The sequence below is a fragment of the Mobula hypostoma genome, chromosome 2, assembly GCF_963921235.1.
Source record: "Mobula hypostoma chromosome 2, sMobHyp1.1, whole genome shotgun sequence".
In the NCBI taxonomy this organism is placed as follows: Eukaryota; Metazoa; Chordata; class Chondrichthyes; order Myliobatiformes; family Myliobatidae; genus Mobula; species Mobula hypostoma.
The window spans coordinates 142,476,212-142,500,640 of record NC_086098.1 but is presented as its reverse complement, the minus strand read 5'-3'; the positions used below and the strand labels follow the sequence as shown (position 1 = coordinate 142,500,640).

Genomic DNA, 24,429 nt, shown 5'->3' with positions numbered 1-24,429 from the left:
AGCGTAGGGTTCACGGCTATGCCGTACGTACGGCATACATTTAACGCACAAGAATAAATCAGCCTTAAGGCTGAAGAAATTCCTGCTCATCTGTGTTCTAAAGGGAAATCTTTCGATTCTGATGTGCCCTCTGTTTCCAGACTCTCCCACATCTTCTCCACTCCTCTCTCATTCTTCTAAACTCCAGCAAATACCTTTCCAGAGTCATGAAACGCTCTTCATACATTTACCCTTTCATTGCCAGGATTATTCTCATAAACCTCTTCTGGACCCTCTCCAATGTCAGCACTTCCTTTCTTAGCTATGAGGCCTAAAACTGCTCACCATACTCCAAGTGCGGGCTGACCAATGCCTTAAAAGCCTCAGCATTACAGGGAGTCTGGTTTCTGTCTTATATTAAGCTGTGTCCACAACTCTGCAGTTTCTTGTGGGCAGAGCAGTTGACGTGCCAAGCGGTGATACATCCAGATAAGATGCTTTGAATGGCGCATCGGTAGAAAATGGTGGGGCTCGACAGGGACATAACAAGTTCCTTTAGCCTCCGGAGGAAGTAGAGTTGTTGGTGAGCTTTCTTGACCTAGCTGGTCGGACCAGGGCACTCCTTGGTATTTGAAGCCCTCAACCTTTCAACGGATATTAGGCGTTTTCAGATTTATTCACTCTGGAGACCGTTTCTGAAAATCTCCGTTTTCGGGGGCTGAAAACGCTGTTTCAGTGTGGACGGAAGGTCAAAACGAAGAGAAAAGCTTTGTTTTCAAAATTATCGGGCGTAGTAGGGATGTAGCCTCAGTGCTGCCTCTCTTCCTGAAGTCAATTACTTAAACGGCAAGAAAATTAAGTGGTTTAAAATGACTTAGGCTACTTCATGAGGTGATAATTAGATGAAAAGTGCAGTTCAATTTGCAGCTAATCAGCTGATGCAGGAAGGAGAGCTTCAGATTAATGGATCATTGGGCTGTTTTCCAGGGCACGTGGAAGCTGTAAAAACAAGATTTTTTTACATCTGAACTGGAGGGTATCCTTTCTGGAAGGTTGGCTTGTGCTACTCAAGAGGGTTTGAATTAGTGCGGCAAAGGAACAACAACCACAGCAACAAGACAACAAGCTGGTAGGGTTTAATGCAAGAAAAATGGTATGTCAGGTAAGACTGAAAGAAAGGCTAGCAAGGAACAGGCAATTAAAGATGGTACGATGGACTGGAGTGTATTAATTGCAATGTCAGGAGTTTTATGAGTGAGGAGGTTCAGTACGTGGGATTTCAGTGTCGCTGCTGTTACAGAGGTGGACGTGTGAAGAGCAGGAATGGCTGCTCACTGTTTCAGACGCGATAGAAAATGGGGTAAAAGAAGTGGAGGGGTTACACTGCAGGTAAGGGAAAATATCACAATGATACTCCAGAGAGGACGTACCAGAGGCAACTTGGGTGAAGCTTTGAAATGGGTAGGTGCAGTCATACTGAGGGGATTATGCTCTCGGCCCCCCATAGCTGCTGAGAGGTGTAGGAACAGAAAGGCAGACAGATTATGGAAATATGCAGAAACAACAGACTTGCCATAATAGGGGGCTTTTAACTCCCTCAGTATTCATTGGTATTCCCTTAATAGAAGAAACATTTAGATGGAGTGGCATTTCTTCAGTGCATCCAAGTGCAGTTCTTAGAAACATAGAAAACCTACAGCACAATACAGGCCCTTCGGCCCACAATGCTGTGCCGAACACGTACGTACTTTATAAATTACCCAGGGTTACCCATAGCCCTCTATTTTTCTAAACTCCATGTACCTATAAAGGAGCCTCTTAAAAGACCCTATTGTATTCACCTCCACCACTGTTGCCAGCAGCCCATTCCACGCACTCACCACTCTCTGCGTAAAAAAACTTACCCCTGACATCTCCTCTGTACCTATTTCTAAGCACCTTAAAACTGTGTCCTTTCATGTTAGCCATTTCAGCCCTGGGAAAAAGCCTCTGACTATCCACACGATCAATGCCTCTCATCATCTTATGCCCTTCTATCAGGTCACCTGTCATTCTCCGCTGCTCCAAGGAGAAAAGACCAAGTTCACTCAACCTATTCTCATAAGGCATGCTCCCCAATCCAGGCAACATCCTTGTAAATCTCCTCTGCACCCTTTCTATGGTTTCCACATCCTTCCTGTAGTGAGGCGACCAGAAATGAGCACAGTACTCCAAGTGGGGTCTGACCAGGGTCTTATATAGCTGTAACATTACCTCTTGGCTCTTAAACTCAATCCCATGATAGATGAAGGCCAATACACCGTATGCCTTCTTAACCACAGACTCAATCTGCGCAGCAGCTTTGAGTGTCCTATGGACTCGGACCCCAAGATCCCTCTGATCCTCCATACTGCCAAGAGTCTTACCATTAATGCTATATTCTGCCATCATATTTGACCTACCAAAAGGAACCACCTCACACTTATCTGGGTTGAACTCCATCTTCCACTTCTCAGTCCAGTTTTGCATCCTATCAATGTCCCGCTATAACTTCTGAGAGCCCTCCACACTATCCACAACACCCCCAACCTTTATGTCATCAGCAAATTTACTAACTCATCCCTCCACTTCCTCATCCAGGTCATTTATAAAAATCACGAAGAGAAGGATTCCCAGAACAGATGTGGAAACTCAAATTAGAGGCGGCGGTTACTTGAAAAGGGAGCAACAGCTTCTTCCCCCGTTGCAACAGTACGTGGAAACTCCAGAAGAAGTTACTGGGCTTAGTTTTGGGAATTGAGCCTAGCCATGTGACAGACTTGAACATTTTGGGAATAGCGACCGTAGCTCCTTATGTTTTAAGACGATTATGAGTAAGGATAAAACTGGATCTTGTAGGAAGGTATTAGATTGGGAGAGGCTGAATCATGACAGGATAAAACAGGAACTAAGGGGCATTGATTGAGAGCAGCTGCTGTCGGTCGAGTCCACACTTGATGTGTGGAAGTTGTGTAAAGACCAGTTGATCAGAGCTCAGGATCGGCATGTTCTGCTGCGGAGTAAGGGCAAGGACGGTGAGGTAAGAGAACCTTGCATGACCCCAGGGGTCCAAAATTTATTCAGGAAGGAACAGGAAGCATATGTAGGGCTTAGGAAGCTAAAATCATTGTGGAATGTAAAGATAGCAGGAAAATGCTCAAGCAGCCAAGAAGGAAGCCAAAAGTGATCTTGAAGTGCCCTTGGTGAGCAGGATCTCAAGTATAATCCTAAGGAATTTGATACCTATACTAAGAAAAAGAGGAGATACAGGAGTCCGAAGATGCATACTCTCAGCGTTTTAGGAACAGCTTCTTCCCCTCTGCCATCAGATTCCAGAGCGTTCCATGACCTCATGAACACTACTTCTCCATTCTTCTTTTGCGCTCTTTAATAATTATACTTTTTTATTGCAGCTCACATTAATGTTTTACATCTTGCACTATACTCTGTCATAAAACAACAAATTTCATAACATATGTTAGTGATGATAAACTTTGTTCTGATTCTGATAACCAAGGAGAGGGAGTGGGTAGCTCCACTCAAGGATAAAGGAGGGAATTTGTGTTTGGAGTCAGAGCAGGTGTTTGAGGTACTAAATGAGTACTTTTGTGTTGATATTTATTGAAGAGAAGATATTAGAGAACAGTGAAAACAGAGTGGGGTGTGCTTATGTTCTGGGATATTTTGAGATTAAGGAGGAGGTACTGTAGGTCTTCTAGAAAGCATTAAGGCTTGTATGTCTCCAGAGCATGGTGGTGTTTTTCCTCAGAATATTGAAGGAATCAAGTGGGGAGATTACTGGGACTTTGACGAGGATCTGTGTGTTCTCACGAGCAACAGGCAAGATCCTGAAGGGGTTTAGAATAGCAAATGCTTTGCCTTTGCTCAAGATGGAAAAAGTGCTAAGGAGGGGAATAAACAGTCGACATTTCAGAGCAAGGCCCTTTATCAAGACTGCAACGGAAGGGGGTAGAAGCCAGAATAAGGTGGTGGGGGGAGGGAAAAGAATACAAGTTAGCAGGTGATAAGTAGAGCCAAGTAAGGGGGAAGTGGGGAGGGAAGGAAGAAGCTGGGAGGTGATAGGTGGGAGAGGTAGAGGGTTGAAGGTATGGGAATCTAATAGGAGCGGACAGTGAACTATGGAAGAAGGGTAAGGAGGAGGGGTTTTGCAATTTGCGATATTGAAATGGAAGGGAAAATTTTGCAGGTGATGATAGTCCCCTTAATAGCATTGGGGTACAGAGGGATCTTGGGGTGCAGGCCCATATTTCACTGAAAGTGGCTATGCAAGAGCGGATAAAGTGGTCAAGGTGTATGACATGCTTGCTTTCATGGTGTTTAACGAGGAAGTCAGCCATGCAGGAAGTCAAACAAAGATGGGGAGCCGTCCTGAAACTGAAGTCTGGACATGGTATGGGAAGGAGATTTCAGAGGGGCAGTGCTGGATTACATTGTCAGGGGCAGTAGACAGTCTTGATGAAGGTGCCGATGTATAGTTGAAACCGTGGGGTCAAATATGACATGGGCTTGCAGACGGAATTTGTAGAAGATTTCAAGCTGACAACTCAGCTCAGGCACAATTACAACAGCAAGATTGTGAGCAGTCTGGTTCAGCCAGGCACAAAGAATGGAACTTGTAGCGGGGACTCAACGGCTTTGTTCTGTCCTATATCAAAATGGAGCAAATTTCTGCTCTTCCAGTAACGGTTATCAGACGAGACAGCCTGGCCTCGCAGAGGAGCCGGGAAGAAGTGGTGACAAGTTGAGCTGAAGTAAAAAAGGATGGTATAGCGAGAAGCTGATGAGAGATTGAGGGGAGCCAAGGCTAGATCTTTTCAGAATTCCAGAGGTGGCACTGAGAGACTGGAAGAAAATCCATGGTGATAAATTCTGCAGCTGCAGCTGCAGTTGACAGGTGAGGGCAGGCTCACCAAGAAATGAGGTGTGGAGAGCACTGAAATCCATGGGTGGGGGTGAATTCATCACGTTCTGACTTGAGAGGACATGAGTGCTTTGACACTTACTGTAAGCCATGTCTTTCACAACATCGCAGACTCTGTAAATATAATCTGTCTGAGTGTGTAAAGTCTCTTTCTCTGTGTTTAATCAGGTTGGAGAATTACAAATGAAAGCAGCCTTAATAAAATAAAGATAACATTTTGCTACAACAACATTAGGACTGCTTTCTCCTCAGGACAATGAGTAGAGTTAATGCATTGGTGAGAGAGAGAGAGCAGTCATCGACAATTGGTAGAGTAGCGAGATTGTCTCTTCTTGAATTGTGCTATAACCAGAAATTCAGACTGTTAACCTAACAAGGCTCCATCTCTTGCATGCAAGTGTGGTTCCAATGTTTGCTTTACACAGGTGAGACAATAGATTGAAATAAAACCTTTCCTGATATCCAGCAAGTCAGGCACCATGGATGGAGAAAAAAGCCAGAGTTGATGTTTCGGGTCAACTGGATGTTGCCTAATCAGAAACATGAGCTCTTGTTTGTGGGTATTTTCCAAGAGTATTTCAGATCTCCCTTTTCTGCAGCGTTGTCCATTTCAGTCTGATGCATTGAGCCTATGGGCTTATTCACTGAGTCACAGCTGAACTCCAGGATCAGACTTCTCCACAGCCGAGGTGTGCTGCTTTGTGTGGTTTGGTAAATTACATCCACACATCCACAAAATGTACTTAGAAGTGGTGTGAGTAATTTGAAGATCAAGTGACTGAACTTCAAACTTTTCTGCAGTACTTGTATGGTGCACAGTTGTCCCAAAGTAAGAAGCCCAGGGGGTCTACTCAGCCTCAGCAGCTGGTCCCATTAAAAAGCCTGTCCTCTGCTGCTTTATCATCTTTTCTTGGAGACCCTTCTCAGTCCAAAGCACTCAATGTTGTGCTTAGAACTTTGCTGAGTCTTCATTGCTTTCATGAACTGTCAATGTACCCGTGAGGATATGTATTAAAACATGCAAAATATCCCATCCAGCTTGTACAATGCCGGCGTGGACTTTGTTCAACTGTTTTATTTGCACCTTATCAGCCGATGAGGAAACAGCCTTATCTGGCCTTGCTGTGACAAAATTCAACAGGAAACAATAAAGGTTATGGAATCAGACAGGGAACATGGAACAGTACAGCATCAGGCAGGCCACTTGGCCCACAATATTGTGCCAGTCTTGATGCTGATTTATGGTCCCATTTATCACCCACATCCCTCCATTCCCTTTATATTCATGTGTCTATCTAAATTTCTCTAAACTGCTTGATTCCACTGCTACCTCTGGAAAAACAATCCAGACAACCAACCACTCTCCGCAAAAAAAAAGTGCCCCTCAGATTGCTTTTAAGCTCTCCCCCCCCCACCCCCAAGTATTAAAAGCACATCCAGTGGAGTTCAACATTTCTATCCTGGGGAACAATTTTTTTACTGTCTGCTCTATCTATACCTCCCATAATTTTTTAAAACCTATCCATCACATCCCTCCTTAAAGTTATCAACAGTCAAAGGGGAACAGCCCAATTTTGTCCATCAGAGCTCATACCCGCTGATGCAGGCTACATCTAGGTCAGGGTGGCCAAACTTTTACATTCCATGTGTCAATTTTATCACGCACAGGTTCAGATGCGATTTTTTTACGCACGGAAAGGAAAAGGGTTAACCTATCTTTACAAGAATTGAATGGGGGTACAAGAGTTGTATGGTGCATCTGAACTCGTGCATGAAAAAATTGATGCATGGAATGTAAAAGGTTGGCCACTGCTGATCTAGGTAAACCTTGTCTGCATCTTTTCCACGATCTCCACATCTTTTCTATAACGGGGCGACCAGAACTACACTCAATACTCCAAGTATGGTCTGACGAAAGTTTTATATAACTGCAGCATGATTTAATTACTTAAACACCCTGCCACTAATAATAAAGCAGAAACAACAAACTACTCATAAACAATGAACTGAGCGCATTCATAAGGTAAGCCTGCTGTTGGAATTGCAATGGTCAATATGTCACTTTCGTAGTTGCCGTAGCATCTTCGTAGGAAGCATTGAAGGGTATTTGGCTCAAACATTTGATTTGGAACAATATTATTACTCTGCTACAGGTCTGTCCAAACCGATGATTGCAATCAAGATGAACAGGTCACATGGGACTCTAAAGTGGTGTACAACAATGAACAGGTAGCAGACACTATTCGGAGCACAAAGCTGGAACCCAAAAGTCCAAAAAGCCCCAAAAGCCCAACTGGAAAATCTAGCAAGGTAAGGAAAATAACATCATGTTCAGTATTGAATACAAATGTTTGTTTGTTCTCTTCACGATTGTAATAAAATACCATTAATTTAACCTGCCAAAATCTTCAAGAGAGAAACATGAGATGCATACATTAGCATTTTCTTTTCCTGTGATGGCCCTGGGCCTGGACTCACTGGAGTTTAGAAGAATGGGGGTGGGGGGAGTGGAATCTTAATTAAAACCAATTGAATATTGAAAGATCTGGTTAGAATGGATGTGGAGACGATGTTTCCTACAGTGGAGCAGTCTAGGAGCAGAAGGTCCACCCTCAGAATTGAGGGACGTCCATTTAGAACAGAGGTGAGGAGAAATTTGCCAGAGGCTGGTGAATCTGTGGAATTCATTGCCGCAGATGGCTGCGCAGGCCAAGTCATTGGGTATGTTTAAGGTAGAGGTTGATAGGTTCTTGATAATCAGGGCATGAAGGGTTACGGGGTGAGGGCAGGAGAATGGGGTTGAGAGGGATAATAAATCAGCAGACTTGATGGGCTGAATGCCTAATTCTGCTACTAGATCTTATACGATACCTCAGTTGTCCTGCGGTCTATATTATTTACTTTGCTTATCCTAGATAGAAGTGCTTTCACAAACATAAGATAAAGAACTGTGATGGGTTGTTGAGGCCAATCCTTTTCCTCAGCTCAATTATCATGAATTTTCCTTGTATCCCTAGTTCTCACATTATACAGAAATCCTTCATCTATCTTGAATAAACTCAATGACTGCATCTCCAGGGTGGAGGAATGAAAAGATTCAACTCAATCTGAGTGAATACATTTTTCCTCATCTCAGTCCTAAATATGCTCTTTAAATCTGTGAACCTTAGTTCCACACATCTCAGCCCAAGTGAAGTACCCACCTTGTGTGAATTTTATTCACCTGTCGTTCTGCTGAACTCTACAGCACAGGTACCTAGCTGACTCAATCTCTTATCAGATATCAGACCTACCATTCTCGGAACCAAATTGGTACATCCTTGTGTCAGTCCCCCTATGACATGTTTATGCTTTTTAAAGTAAAAAAAAATCAACAAAAGATAGACTATAATGGTTTCGCTATCACTTAGTGTCTATAGAATTAGTTTAAGACATCCGTATTCTTGTATTCAAATCCTCTTGTAATGCAGTCTACTGAAAATTTTGCCCAGTGTATAGTAGTTGACTCTGGAAGGGGAAGGGTTGTAAATTGATAAAAAAGTGGGAATAAAAAATGGGATTAACACAGGATTAGGGTAAGTGGTTAGCATGGAATAGATGGCTCAAAGGGCCTGTTTCCATGCAGGATGCTCTATGACTATTTGACTCTTAAAGACCAGTATACCATTTGTCTCATTTGCCTTCATAATTGCCTTGTCGCTATTTTAAAAAAATTGCCTGCATTTCTGTACACCAATGTGGATTATTTATAACACTGTGCGTGTCCATTCCCCCTGAAAGCACTTTACATCTCCCCATCCCCCACTTCACCACCCCACCACCCTCTATTCACAGTCCTCCTGGTTTTGTACCATCAGCAAACACAGATACTGTATATAACAGTTGGTCCACTCAGCCAAATCACTGTTCTGGTCCCAAGCACAATCCCTGCAGTTTCCCACTAATCACAGTGCAACAATCAGAGAAAGAGACATTTATTCTTTTTTTCACCTGATTGCTTTCCCATCTGTTCACCAATTTTATAACAATGAATTATTATTATTGTTATTATATATTACCCATAAACTACACAATGCAATAGTGACTTGCCTGTTGATACACTAATCCCTTGTGTTTCCTGAATGATATTCATGCCGTGTTTTCTTATATTGTATTTGTTTCCATTGGGCATCTGTAATTTTCCATCAGATTGTGCCAAGATGGCATAAGCATGTTTAGTTTATTGTAGAGGCTGCCTTTGAGCAATATGGTTAGCTGGATATGTTTCTAAAATGACTAGGATGCTTGTGACAAAACACTGCAGCTGCTGAAAAGCTGAAAGAAAAGTGGGGAATGTTTAGCAGGTTAGACGGCATCTGTGGAGAAGAAAACAGTTTCCTGATTCAGTCTATGACCCTTTCTCAGAGCAATGGGCAAGTAACAACTGCTAATCAGAGCTATTCAAGCTTTGAATACTGTTATCATGCAAGGTCACAAACCCAAAATGTTACTGCAGTTTCTCTGTACCAGATGCTGCTGAATATTCGAGTATTCTGTTATTTATTGCATATGTAATGTATAATATCAAATAGTACCCATAATTCACTGAGATGATGTTACTATGGAGAGGTATAATATAAATAGTACCCATAATTCACCGAGATGATGTTGCCATGGAGAGGTATGATATCAAATTGTACCCATAATTCACTGAAGTTATGTTGCTATGGAGAAGTATAATATCAAATAGTCACACTTCTGTGTCAAAGTGCATGTCATATTCAACAACTAGTTTTTCATTCTGAGCGTCTATCACCTTGGGATTACCCCACTGACTGAAAACGTTTCAACAAACCAAAATTAATTGTTTTTATCATGGCATTTTTCCTTCCAAATTTCTAATATTGAAATAAGTGTTGAAAGACTTTCCAAACAATCTGGACAGTTTCATATCATTTGAGTCTGATGATATTTATCTGGTGAACTGAGTTCCTTAATGTTTCTTATTTCATCAATTTGACCAATAGACATCAAACCTAATTTCCAGCATATACCAGTACCATTCGGTCAACGGTATTGTTGAAATAAGGTCTTCTGGTTGCATCCATTTTTCACTCAACAATTTTCCTTAATTTTGAAAATTATGAATGGCAATTTTATTTTTTGAGATAATATTAATTTAAAATCCTCTGTGGCTGAGTTGGGACTAGTTTTCAATATTGATGGGCTTTCAGCAAGCATAATCTACACATTGCTAAACAATCTAGATGGAAGGTCTCAGCTTGAAACATTGTCCACCCATTGCTGACTTCCTCCAGCAGATTGTGTTTGGCTCTAGTTTCCAACAACTGCAGTCTTTTCTGTCTCCAACACTAAACACGGCTCATTTGTGCAATCAATACTGGATATTTACAACACAGAATGAGCCTGCTCCGCTCTTCACAGAAAGATACCTCACCAACTCCTTACTACAAAGGAGATGGTGATGGATTTTAAGAAGATTAAGCCTGCACTCTTCCCTGTTACTATTGATGGTGAGGACATGGATGTGGTGAAGACCTGGATGACAGACTTGAGTGGAGCACCAACACAGAGGCTGTTTACAAGAAGGGCCAGAGTCACCTCTACTTCCTGAGGAGTCTGAGGTCCTTTGGGGAATGTAGGCCTCTCCTTCACGTGCTCTACCAGTCTGTTGTCGCCAGTACAATCTTCTATGCTGTGCTGTGTTGGGGCAATGGCCTCAACACAGGTGATGTCAATAGGCTCAATAAACTGATAAGAAAGGCTGGCTCTGTTATAGGAGTCAAACTGAACCCACTGGAGACTGTGGTAGAACAAAAGGGGGAGGGAAGGGGAGGGAACGTCGACTCAGACCATGAGAGGCCTGCGTCAGGCATTTTCATGCCTTACAAGGAAGAGATTGGAAGTCTGTGTGGGGTGCCACTCCTTGCACAGACTAGAGCAATGTGTGATTAAGTGCCTTGCTCAAGGGCACAAACACTGCTGCCACAGCTGAGGCTCAAACTAGCGACCTTGAGATAACTAGACTAACGCCTTAACCACTTGGCCACGTGCCCAACACTAGATTCAAAAGGCCTTATGGAAAATCTTGGGAATTCTGGACTATGTTTCTCACCCTCTGCATGCCATCTTGATTGAACAGAGGGGCGCCTTTAATAATAGACTAAGACAGGGGTCCCCAACCTTTTTCGCACTGCAGACCGGTTTCATATTGTCAATATTCTTGTGGACCGGCCGACCCTGGTGGTGGGGGGGACAGAGGTAAGGGTTGTTAGTGGACAAGAGTAGTAGTCAAATACGTTGGGTTTCCCTGAGAAAGACTACAATGACCATGAAGCCTTGCACGGGCACTAGTGCACATGCGTAACTTGCGGGCGCGTGTACGATTTTTTTCTACAAATCGTTTTTGGTGATTCTGTTCGGGGGGTGGGTGTTAATCATGACCAGAATATAGATAATTAGCTAATACACTCAATTTCGTTTCTAAAAGGGTTTATCTAACGAATTTAATATTAAACACACAGCGCATATTTTCCTTGCATGAGTATAGTGATAAGTCAATTATCAGGGGAGCTTGAAGTAAATGTTGAACGAACTTCCAGTAGAAGTGGTAGAGGCAGGTTCGATATTATCATTTAAAGAAAAATTGGATAGGTATATGGACAGGAAAGGAATGGAGGGTTATGGGCTGAGTGCAGGTTGGTGGGACTAGGTGAGAGTAGCGTTCAGCACGGACTAGAAGGGCAGGGATGGCCTGTTTCCGTGCTGTAATTGTTATATAGTTATATAAGTCAATGGCATCATAACATTTTAAGTATCGTTTGGATATTAAACACGCAGCACATATTTTCCTCGTATGAACATATAAAATCTTTGCAACGCACCAGTATTACTGAATCAGTGGGAGCCCTGGGCTTGTTTCCCTGCAACAAGATGGTGCCATCGAGGGGTGATGGGAGACAGCGATACTCGAACGGGGTTCCTTATGTCCAGTCTATTCCGCAATTTAGTTTTCATTGCATTCATTGCAGAGATATGTTTGAAATGGAAGCAACGCTTTCAGTGCTTTCGTGGCTATCTCAGGATATTTAGCCTTGACTTTGATCCAGAATGCCGGCAGAGATGTTATGTCAAACATACTTCTCAGCCCGCCGTCATTTGGAAGCTCGAGGAGTTGATCTTCTTCCCGCGCTGACGTGGATGACGCGCGGGCAATGACCTCGCATGCGTAATGACTCAACAGTGGGCGTGACAGGGAATGAGGAAAGGTGCAGCTGACTCATATCGCCAAATCATATCGTTTCCTCGCGGCCCGGTAGCACATGCTCTGCGGCCCGGTGTTTGGGGACCGCTGGACTAAGACAACGGCACTGCTCCAAAGAACACTGTATGAGATCATTCTTATCCTCAGCTAAAAGGCTCTATAATAAGTCACCTATAGCCTGGGAAGTGATGACCTCCCTGTCTCCTGTTAGACTGTTTGAGATAACTTGTTTTTTATTCTTTCTTACTTCTCTTCTAATATTTATATATCTGTGCACTGTGCAACTGTGACACTGTAATTTCCTTTGGGATCAATAAAGTATCTATCCATTTATCTATAACCTTTACCTAAAAAACTAAGATGTCTGCTCTTGTTCTTCAAGATCAAAGAACATTACTATACTTGTGCACCGTAGGCATCCACAAACATTTTGCGTTTTACTTCCATTGAATATTAAGTCATGCCTCTTGAAGTGGAATGGCTACACACCAAGAGGAGAGGAGCCAGGTAGTAAAGTCACCAGATTCTGTGCACCACTTTAGTGATGCAATCAGTCACTATGTGTTGCACCTGTTAAGATTCAAAAGAATCTGCGCGTTAATTTTGGTTTAAAAAAAATGCAGTTGAATTTTAAAGTCAGCTAAGTTGACTCATTGACTCATCAATTCTAGTTAGATCAACTTTAGATCTGAAAGATATAATTTCTAACGTCCATGAGATGGACGCAGACATTGAGTATGATGCGGTTCCATTGAATGGAACTTAGAACGTTCTTTCTGTCATCCTAGTAAAGTTTCTTTAAAACAACTTGAATTCTGAATGTAAGCAAAGTAAGAGAGGACCGAGGCTAAGAAGAGAAATCAGCAAAGGTTAACAACGCCTGAAGACCACCCATTCTTAGGGAGGAAGGAAGAAGACAGGTTTGCGAGTTGGTCAATCAGTACCTGAGATAGTTATGGAGAAGTACATGACAGAAACAGGTCCTTCAGTCCATCTAGTCCATGGCAAAACCGTTTAAAGTGCCTCCTCCCATCAGCCTGCACCGGGACCATAGCCGTCCATATTCCTAGCATCCATGTACCTATCCAAACTTCTCTTAAATGTTGAAATCAAGCCTGCATGCACCACTTGTGCTGGCAGTTTATTCCATACTTTAATGACCCTCTGGGTGAAGAAGTTTCCCCTCATGTTCTCTTAAATTTCTCACCTTTCACCCTTAACCCATGACCTCAGATTATAATCTCACCCAACCTCGGAGGAAAAAGCCTACGTGCATTTACCATATCCATACTCCTCATAATTTTGTATACCTCTATCAAATCTCCTCTCAATCTTCTATGTTCTAAAGCATACAGGCCTAACCTATTCAATCTTTCCTTATAACTCAAGTCTTCCAGAACTGGTAACATCCTTGTAAATTTTTTCTGTACTCTTCCAACCTTGTCTACATTTTTCCTCTAGGTAGGTGACTGAAACTGCACACAATACTCCAAATTAGGCTTCAACAACATCTTATACATCTTCAACATAACATCCCATCTCTTGTACTCAATATATTGATTTATGAAGGCCAATGTGCCAGATGCTTTCTTTGCAACCCTAACTACCTGTGATGCCACTTTCAGCAAACTATGTACCTGTACCCCCAGATCCCTTTGTTCTACCACACTCCTCGGTGCCCTACCATTCACTGTATGAGACCTACCCTGGTTGGCCCTACCAAAATGCAAAACTCACACTTGTCTGTGTAAAGTTCCATCTGCCATTTTTCAGTCGATTTTTTGCAGCTGATACAGATCCCTCTGCAAGCCATGATAGCCTTCCTCACTGTCCACTACACCCCCAATCCTGGTGTCAGCCACAAGTTTGCTGATCCAGTTTTAACCACATTATCACCCAGATCATTGATACGGATGACAAACAACAAAGGACCCAGTGCCAATCAGTGTGGCACACCATTTGTCATAGGCCTCCAGTCAGAGAGGCAACCCTCTACTACCATTCACTGGCTTCTCCCACAAAAACAATATCTAATACAATTTACTACCTTACCTTGAATTTTGAGCAACTGAACCTTCCTGACCAGCCTCCCATACGGGACCTTGTCAAATGCCTCACTAAAGTCCATATAGACACCATCCACTTCTTTGCCTTCATCCACTTTCCTGATAACTTTCAAAAACAAGATTGGTTATACATGATCTACAATGCATGAAGCCACGCTGACTATCCATAATAAGTCTCTGTCTATCCAAATACTTCTATATCTGCTCCCTTTGAATACCTTCCAATAACTTTCCGACAACTGATATCAGACTCATCGGCCTATAATTTTCTGGTTAATATTTAGAGCCTTTTTTAAACAGTGGATCAACATTGGCTATCCTCCAGTCCTCTAGTACCTCCCCTGTCACTAAGGATGATTTAAGTGTCTCTGCCAGGGTCCTGGTTGTACATACTTGGATGAATGGTCACCTTCAGTATAATATATAATTGAAGGAGTTATGTGCTGGGGGTGGGGTGGCAGGAAGAAGTAGTGGGTCTGTTATTAGAAGAGAAACGCATCACTGGGAAGGTAGAGTGTTAGAGGATGTGTCTGAATAAGGGATTGGGAATGGTGATGGTGAAAAATATATCATCTATTAACACAAGATGAGTGTAAGTGGGTGCTTCTTGGTTGCCGTGGTCCTGCTATGCTGCAGCACCTTGCTTGGTGCCGTATCTCTCCCTCTGACTCCAAATCTAGACAGAGCCAGTGGTGGCTGGCGGTTCCTTGCCTTGCAACGCTGCACCATACCTTCCATCAGCCCCCGCCTAAAGGAAGCAAAAAGGGGTAACGGAGGAGAGAATGAAAGAAGATTAATTCCAAAGGAAGTGACAAGGAAAATAATATGCTAACGTGAGGGAAGGGTAAGGTAGAGAGCATCCACTATGGGGCAATGTAGCAGGATAATAACACCAGGAGTTTTAGTAGGTGAGGGAAGCAGAAACAAAGAAAGTGAAATAGTTTCTCAAAATCTTTCATCCCAACACCGCTGTAAAGATAAACATGAATTAACAAACACTGACAGACAGGGAAGCTGCACGCTTTTTGGGTTACGTTTACCCACAACGAAAACAAAACATTCACGTGCTGGTTCATGCTGGGACTGGTTTGCTGCGTTATCTGAGGAGAATTTATTTACTTTGATGTTCACTGTCAGACTTGTAATAATGGAATCTACATAATCGGTTAACCCAGTACTGTATCACAATTCCAGATGCGTACGTCGGAAATGTGCTTCAAGTAGTAGTTACCTTACCTAAACCTAATCTCTTCCGCCCACTGTGTTACGCTGCACCTTCCTATTAGTATTCTGCCAGTGCTGTTGTGTGCTCCAGCACTCCTCTGCTGACAGTATTGACTCTCACTGTGATAACGATTACACTGTACGTCGGCAAGACCTTGACCGGCCCTGAGCCACTGTTTGTTGGCACCTCTCCCATTGAGTGCCACGGACTAAATACCCTCAGGGAGATCACTCCTCCCCGTGATCGTAACCCTCTCCATCCCTGGCAACTTGTTGTAACAGAATCTCCCGAGCAGCTATTGTTATTCCACTTCCAAGCCAGGTGACACAGTATCAGACAGAAGTGGGCCTGAAGCCTCCTGGTATTAATGTCTTGGCTGCTATTTACTCAGTCTCTTTCTCCATCCCCCCCCCCCCCCCGGCCCCGCACTCCATCTGCTCAGTGACATGGCAACTATCCCACTGAGCCTCCAAGAGGACCACAGCCTCGTCGCAGGGTTTGGGGGCTTGCTTGACTCAATGACCTGGAGAGCTATGTTGGCTGGAGTACGGGCCTTCAGCATTTTCTCCTGGTAGAGTCGCCCATGCCAAAAGGGTCAAAAGGTAGAGGCCGGACTAAGCGTGGTCCACTGGTCCTCCAGGTTCGGAGGTTCAGTTCAGGGTTGACATCCCTGACTGCTCAAAAAAATCGATATGGAGACAGCAGGAAAGAATCCTTCCTCACAGAGATGGAAGATCCTCACTGGTGCCCTAAACGCCAGTGGCATACGGCAGTAAGTAAGTATCCACTGAGGAAATCACATTTGTTGTGCTTTATTTAGCCATCACAATCCCTACATTGTGGCGATCTCAGGTTAAGCAGATGGTTGCTTCATGAATGACAGGATGGACTGCTCTAGCGAGCTGGAGAACTGCCGCTCTGGAGTGGCCTTGTGCTATTTTGTTTGCAGGGTCAAAGAGAGGGCCGTCTTTTAAAAATAGTAAAGGAATATTTGGAGGATAGAGAGAACAGAGAGAGTACAGAGGAGATTTACTGGAATGTTACCTGGGTTTCAGCACCTAAGTTACAGAGAAAAGTTGAACAAGTTAGGTCTTTATTCTTTGGAGCGCAGAAGGTTGAGGGGTGGACTTGATAGAGGTATTTAAAATTATGAGGGGGATAGATAGAGTTAACGTGGATAGGCTTTTTCCATTGAGAGTAGGGGAGATTCAAACAAGAGGACATGAGTTGAGAGTTAAGGGGCAAAAGTTTAGGGGTAACACGAGGGGGAACTTCTTTACTCAGAGAGTGGTAGCTGTGTGGAACGAGCTTCCAGTAGAAGTGATAGATATATGGACAGGAAAGGAATTGGAGGGTTGTGGGCTGAGTGCAGGTAGTTGGGACTAGGTGAGAGTAAGCGTTCGGCACGGACTAGAAGGGCTGAGATGGCCTGTTTCCGTGCTGTAATTGTTATATGGTTATATGGTAATATAGGAAGGCAAGTTGCAATAATGACCCAGGATTTGTCATTATTGAGGACAACTCTTGCAGTGAAGTGTAGCCAAACCTTTGAGTAAATGCACCCAGAACATGCCATTTGTAGTGGCAAAAACGAATCCAAAATCAAAACAATTGCAGTTGGCCTGCGACTGCCACCGGGTTGTTATACTTGGATGTCACACCCTCAATTCCAATGAAATCACTGTTCCAAAGAGTTTATTGAACGTTATCTCAGCAATGTTAGTTGTTATCTCACCAATATGAAGTGGTCAGCAAAGATATGGCCTCCGCCGGCCCAAGCTACAAACGACCACAAAATAAACAAGGAGCTTTTGCTCTCACCACGCCCCCACTAATGTGACTAGGTGCCGTAATAAACAAAGTAAAGGTGCAAGACAGAATAGAAAGCAAATAGAGGACAGACACAGGGCTCCTACGCCGTTGATGAAATGACTGCATGCAAGTGCTGTAGCTGTCCATTTCAGAGCACGAGCAGACTTGGCGCAGAAGTGTTGCTTGAGCAACCGCAGATGCATTGAGCAGTGCGTCAGCTCCGGAGCAACTCATAAAAATCAGGGTGATGTTCATCTTGGTTAGTCGCACAAAGTAGGAAGTGGTGAGTCATGGCGTTCCCCGCCAAATTCCCTCTTTTCCAACGGAGCATAGGCTAACTGATTCACTTTCCACGACCAGCCAAGATAAATTTCAGTCCTTTAGTTCCAGCATAATAGAATAAAATCTATCAATCAGTACCATAAACTTGCACTTTTAAACAGAGAGAGAATATTAACACCTGTGGATCACTTGACATGGATCTGCACTGTCTCGTCTGTTATTCTATCTCGGCTGACTATTTTTCCTTTAGCTTCTGTATATGTCCTTCTCATTGTACAGCATGATAGGCTTAGACAAGGCACCTAGTTTGCTGTATGGTAGCCCTGCCCCAACGTATCCATTAACCTATCAGCTAATTGTGGCTATGACTCATGCGCCAGGTGATACTGTTTGCATATTCTACTGGATTTCTGCAGCTGCTTGCTCAGTCGAGCAAGGATCTGTGGAGACCGGTAGGAACAAAACTCTTCTAATAAAAAATGTGTCTGTAATATATGTAAAAACTTCCAGGAGGACATTTGCTTATTGACATTGCTGCACGACTCAAGATTGGCTCTGATCACTCACCTTGTGCAGATTTGGAAATTGGATTATTGCAGTACTTTTTAGTTATGAGGCTACTTTGTCTGAAAGTTATAAACAAGTTTACTGACAGCTTTCGTTTGATTTGGGTTGTTTCAGCTCTTCTGTACCGTGTGAGATTTTGCCCAAAAATAGCCCGAGCCAATTAATGCAATTCAAGTGAGTTAAGCGTCCCTACAAACGGGAGCTGGGATTAGTTCTTAACTAGGTAAAAACACCAGCTGGACTCTGCGACTGCTTTTGAGGTGAGGGTGGAATTGATAAATGATTTTCCCGTTTTTCTGTCTTCTTTTCCTCTAGCAGAAGGACACTGTGACAACGAAGTAGGATGGAGGGAAAAGAGGGAAGGGATATAATGGTGTGGTATTTAATAAAGTCTGTCTAGGTGAGATCCTAGCTGGGAGAAGAGAAATTTGATGTGTCAGCAAGTCACTTCCTGCCCATCAATTTTATATTTGTGATGGAGGGTGTAATACAGTACAATTGTACACTAATCATTCCTTTACAATTTTGTAAGTTTCAGTGTACAGTGAATCACATTCAACTGTAAGCTTGCTGTCTGGAGAGGGAAACGAATAATGAGGTGAACATCACCCGTTCTGCTGTCGGCATCTTACAGTAACCCAATGCGGCCTGACGAGCATGGACCTCAGTTGACATATGATCAGGGTGTATCTGAGATTGTGGCACTACCCATGAAGATTCTTGCGTCAGGGAGGGGGGATGGTGAGAAGGAGCGGGAGAGAGAGAGACATAGAAGTGAGGACGGAGAGAGAGAAAGAGGGGGGAAGGAGGAGAGGGGGAGGAGGGGGAGAGAGAGAGTGTAGAGGGAGAGAGCGAGTGAAGGAGGGGAGAGAGAGTGAAGGAGGGAGAGAGAGAGGAAAGGAGGGAGAGAGAGAACAAGAGGGGGAAGGAGGGCAGAGAGAGTGAAGGAGGAAGATAGAGAGTGGAGAGAGAGTGAGGGAGGGAGAGAGAGAGAGGGAAGGAGGGAGGAGGGAACATGTGTGACTTCAGCAGGAATGAGTGCAGAATAAATGGGAGATTTCTTGTGTATTCAAGTCAAACAACGGGATGACAAAGAAGCCCATTTCAGACAATAGCACACTGTAGTTCAGATCAGAGAATGACAATGTATTGATTTCAGACATCATCAAGGTCCCAAAATCACTCTGTTAAATAGGGCCCTGGACCTGAAATATTTGTTACTTCTTCCACTGATGTTTGAATTCTTGAGGAAGTGAGTAAGAAGATAAGAACGTAAGAAATAGGAGCAGGAGTAGACCATCTGGCCCATCAAGCCTGCTCTGCCTTCAATAAGATCATGGCTGATCTGACCATTGACTCATTTCTACCTACCTGCCTTTCCCTCATAACCCTTAATTCCTCTACTATGCAAAAATCTATCCAACCTTGTCTTAAATATATTTCCACAGACTCACCACTCTTTGGGAAAAGCAGTTCCTCTTCATCTTCGTCCTAAATCTACACCCCCGAATCTTGATGCTATGTCCCTAGTTCTAGTCTCACCTACCAGTGAAAACAACTTCCCTGCCTCTATTTTATCTATCCTTTTCATAATTTCATATGTTTATATCAGATCTTCTCTCATTCTCTGAAATCCTAAATGAGTGGTGTTCAGGAACAAAGAGAAAGGCAAAGAATTAACAGGATAGCTAAAAAAAAATGGTTACGCAGGCAAAGGAATGCTTTCGTTGTTAGCCAAGGTAGCAGTGAGGTTATGATAGGTTTGCATACAGTACTATTTAAGCCTCAAACTGGGTTACTGAGTACATTTGAGGATATGTGTTGACACTCTAGGGTACAGAGAGATTTGGAAAGATGTGGCTAGCATTGGAATACTCTGGCTATAAGGAAAGATTGGATAAACTAAGTTTCTTTAAAAGAAGCTAGGGATAAGACTTACAGTGCTGTGCCAAAGTCTTAAGCCCATATATATAGCTAGAGTGCCTAAGACTTTTGCACAGTACTGTATTTGTCAGTGTGGACTGGAGAGCAAGTTTGTAAATCTGGCAGGAACAAAGGATGTTGGTAATGGTGAGGGTGGAGTGCCACGGGAGGGGTGTGGTACAGAGAAAGAGTGTCAGGGTGGGGATGTTTGGCACGGGTGCAGACACACCCAGCCCTACAACACCAGACAAGGTAATTTGATTCCAAACAACATACATCAAAGTTGCTGGTGAACGCAGCAGGCCAAGCAGCATCTATAGGAAGAGGTGCAGTCGACGTTTCAGGCCGAGACCCTTCGTCAGGACTAACTGAAGGAAGAGTGAGTAAGGGATTTGAAAGTTGGAGGGGGAGGGGGAGATCCAAAATGCAAAGTGTGGTCGAAAAGTTGAAGAGCCGAAGAATCTCACTGCTCCCCATCTGTAATTTCTTCGGCTCTTCAACTTTTCGACCACACTTTGCATTTTGGATCTCCCCCTCCCCCTCCAACTTTCAAATCCCTTACTCACTCTTCCTTCAGTTAGTCCTGACGAAGGGTCTCGGCCTGAAACGTCGACTGCACCTCTTCCTATAGATGCTGCCTGGCCTGCTGCGTTCACCAGCAACTTTGATGTATGTTGCTTGAATTTCCAGCATCTGCAGAATTCCTGTTGTTTGATTCCAAACAATTGGTTTATTGATCATTACAGAATGTCTCCCTCCCCTTTCCCTTCCCCTTTTCCCAACCATGATTCCCCTCTCCCTGCCCCCTTCCCACTCTCAGTCCACAAAAGAGACCCATATCAGAATCAGGTTTATCGTCACTCACATGAAATTTTTTTTTGCTGCAGCAGTACAGTGCAATACATAAAATTGCTACAGTTCTGTGCAAAGGTCTTAGGCACCCTAGCTTTATATATCTGTACCTAAAACGTTTACACATTACTGTAAGTGTGAATAGAATATGCATCATTTTCTGCTTAAGGTGTAATTGATATATTTTCATGAAAAAGGTTGTTTTCTGGAGTGAATGAACTGTTACAGGTTTGGAAAATTATTATCAATTTGTATGTTTGATTAAAAAAATACTTTACCTGTAGCAAAAGTATCATTTGAATACGCCCTTCACTTACTGGAGAGATCAGAAGTCAAACAGCATAGATTTAAAGTAGTTGGTAGAAGACCTCTGAAGGGACATTTTACTGCTAAATGGTGGGAGGAGAATAGGACTCCCGACCAAAAGGATGTGAGAGACAAAAAAGCTCATGTCACATTTAAAGATAGCTGTGTTCATAAAGAGTTGTGTAATGCAGGAGTATGAACTAAATGCCAGACAGCACACCACTTAACCTGACGAATCCTTCGTTTGTTTGTTTGTTCATTCATTGGTTATGTGACGTGGGCAATTATGGTCTTTACATGACCATGATTGTTCTTGGCAAATTTTTCTACAGAAGTGGTTTGCCATTTCCTTTTACTGGGCCGTGTCTTTACAAGACAGGCAAGCCTCATCCATTATCAATACTCTTCGGAGGTTGCCTGCCTGGCATCAGTGGTCGCATAACCAGGACTAGTAACGTGCACTGGCTGCTCATACGACCATCCACCACCAGCTCCCATGGCTTCACATGACCCTGATCATGGGGCTAAGCAGGTGCTACACCTTGCCCAAGGGGGTGACCTGCAGAGAGAAGGAGAGCCTTACACCTCTTTTGGTAAAGATGCAGCTCCAATCCGTCACCCCAGTGAATCTCAACCAGCTCCACTTCAAACCTTAATCACTTGCTTTTTAGAAAAAGGCTTTGCCCATTTCCTTCATTTTTATGTCCCCTCCTCCTGGATCACCAAGCAGCGGTTTATCAGTTCTCCATTATTTTATCAAAAAGATCAACCATATTGTGTATAACACATTAATTTAAATGTGGGGTGTAAAGGTAGTAGCATTACATTTGTTTATGACACAGAGTTAGGTGCATAGAAGCTCCAGATAGATTTGGACAGGTTGATGAAGCAGGCGTGTGCTGTAAAATGTAGATCACTGTGAGTTTATCCACATTGGCTGCAGTAACAGGAAGGCAGATTCTCATCGGCATGGTGATAAATTGGGAAAGAGGGAGGAGTAAGATGGCCTCCGTATCCTCGTGCACCAATCACTAAAGGCAAACATGCTGACACTGTCGGATAGAAGAAGGCTCGTCTTCATGGCAAGAGGTTTGAGTATGGGGGCAAGAAGGTCTGGCTGCAATTGCCCATGACCTTGGTGAGACTGCACCTTGCTCACTGTGTGCAGATTTGCTGAGGATGGATGTTCTTGCTATGGAGCGAGTTCAGCGAGCTTTTGCCACAGTGATTCCAGGAATGGCAGGACTGACTTATGAAGCAAGGTTGTTTCTACCTGGCTTTTATTCAGCTGAGCTGAGAAGACTGAGAGTGTATCTTGTAGAAATTGATAAGAAATTCTAACAGGATGCTGCAGGGTAGAGACAGAAATGATGTTCCTGGTGCCTGAGAAGTCCAGGACTAGGGGTAGACTGTTACTCCTGATGCTAGATCACAGAAAGCAGGTGAAGCCAAACTGTTAAATATTTGCAAGATATTTTTCTATAGTTGGAGGATCAGGGATATGGGGAAAAAGCTAGGTTGGGGACTGACCTTGAATAATGAAGCCATGATTGTATTGAATGCTTAAAGGATTGAATGACCTATTCCTGCTCCTACTTTCTGCTTTCACTGTTACATCGACATAGTGTGCATTTAACGATTATGTACTGGCACACACTCGTTGAAATGACTCCAGTTTCTGTCCCGGATTATTGTTTCTGGAACTTACACCACCATAAGACTTTGGAGCAGAATTAGGCCATTCAGCAAATTTGGTCTGCTCCGCCATTCCATCATGGCTGATTTATTATCCCTCTCAACCCCATCCTCCTGCCTTTTCCTCATGACCTTTGATGCCCTGACTAATTGAGAACCTATCAACCTCCACTTTAAATATAAGCAATGATTTGGCCTCCACAGCTGTCTGGACAATGAATTCCACTAACTTACCACCATCTGACTCAAGAAGTTTTCCTCATCTCTGTTCTAAAGGGATGTGTCTCTATTCTAAAGCTGTGCTCGTTGGTCCTAAACTCCCCCACTATAACAAACATCCTGTCCGCATCCACTCAATCTAGGCCTTTCAATATTTGATAGGTTTCAATGAGATTCACCCCTCATTCTTCTAAACTTCAGTGAGTACAGGCCCAGAGCTATCAAATGCTCCTTGCACATTAACCCTTTTATTCCCAGAATCATTCTCATGAACCTCCTCTGGACCGTCTCCAATGACAGCGCATCATTTCTTAAATAAGGAGCCCAAAACACTGACTCAGCCTGCAAGTCAACCTTTCAGGGAATCTTGCACAGGGACCAAGTCCCTTTGCAGCTCAGACTTTTGAATTTTTTTTCCCCATTTAGAAAATAACTTTTCTTAGACAAGGGGCCTAAAACTGCTCACAGTGCTCCATGTCGAAAGTTTAAAAAAATTGTTTGATCTTTGAGGTAGTGGGGTGTGGGGTCTAACTAGAATGGTTGATCAGGTGAACTGCCTGGGGGAAGAAACTTTTAAAATGGCATGAAGTTTTTGTTTTAGTGGCCCTAGAGTGCTTTCTGGAAGGGAGCATTTGGGAAAGGAAAACAGTTTTCTGGATGGGTCATGTCTGCAATGATTTTTCCTGCCGACTTTTCTTGTCCTGGACAGATATTGTGATGGTGGATGGCAGCCAGTAACCTTCGAAGTTCATTGTTCAAAGTAAGTTTAGTAACAACGCACTCTGCGTATATGTCACCATATGCAACCCTGAGATTGATGTTCTTGCGGGTAGTCTCAGCAAATACAAAGGAACACAATAGAATCGGTGATAAACCACACACAACAAGGCAGGCAAATGACTAATGTGCAAAAGAAAACAACTTGTACAATTATGAAAAGAACAAACCAAAATAATAACAACAACAATAAATAAGTAAGCAATATCTCTTGAGAACGTGAGATGAAGAGTCCTTCAAAGTGAGTCCAAAGGCTGTGGGAACATTTCAAAGAGGGGCATGCGAAGTTGAGTGAAGTTATCCCTTCTGGTTCAGGAATTTGATGGTTGAGGGGTAGTAACTGCTCCTGAACCTGGCAGTGTGGGTCCTGTGGGCCCTGAGGCTCCTGTATCTCCTTCATGATGGCTATAAAATTTGAATATTGTGAGAGGATGCTATACCAAAACCAGAGAGTAATGGCTGATGTGAGGCTGCTTAACATGTTGGAGGTACGTTCCTAGGG

General features: G+C 43.3%; 1 protein-coding gene across 1 annotated transcript in view; it reads left to right on the top strand.

The window, feature by feature from the left end:
• Positions 1-24,429, top strand: part of crybg1a (crystallin beta-gamma domain containing 1a) — a 252,149-nt gene that overhangs the window by 77,272 nt on the left and 150,448 nt on the right. Inside the window, exon 2 of the mRNA XM_063040819.1 lies at positions 7,093-7,249. Within this exon, the coding sequence (XP_062896889.1) occupies positions 7,093-7,249 (157 nt within the window). The remainder of the gene's footprint in view (positions 1-7,092; positions 7,250-24,429) is intronic.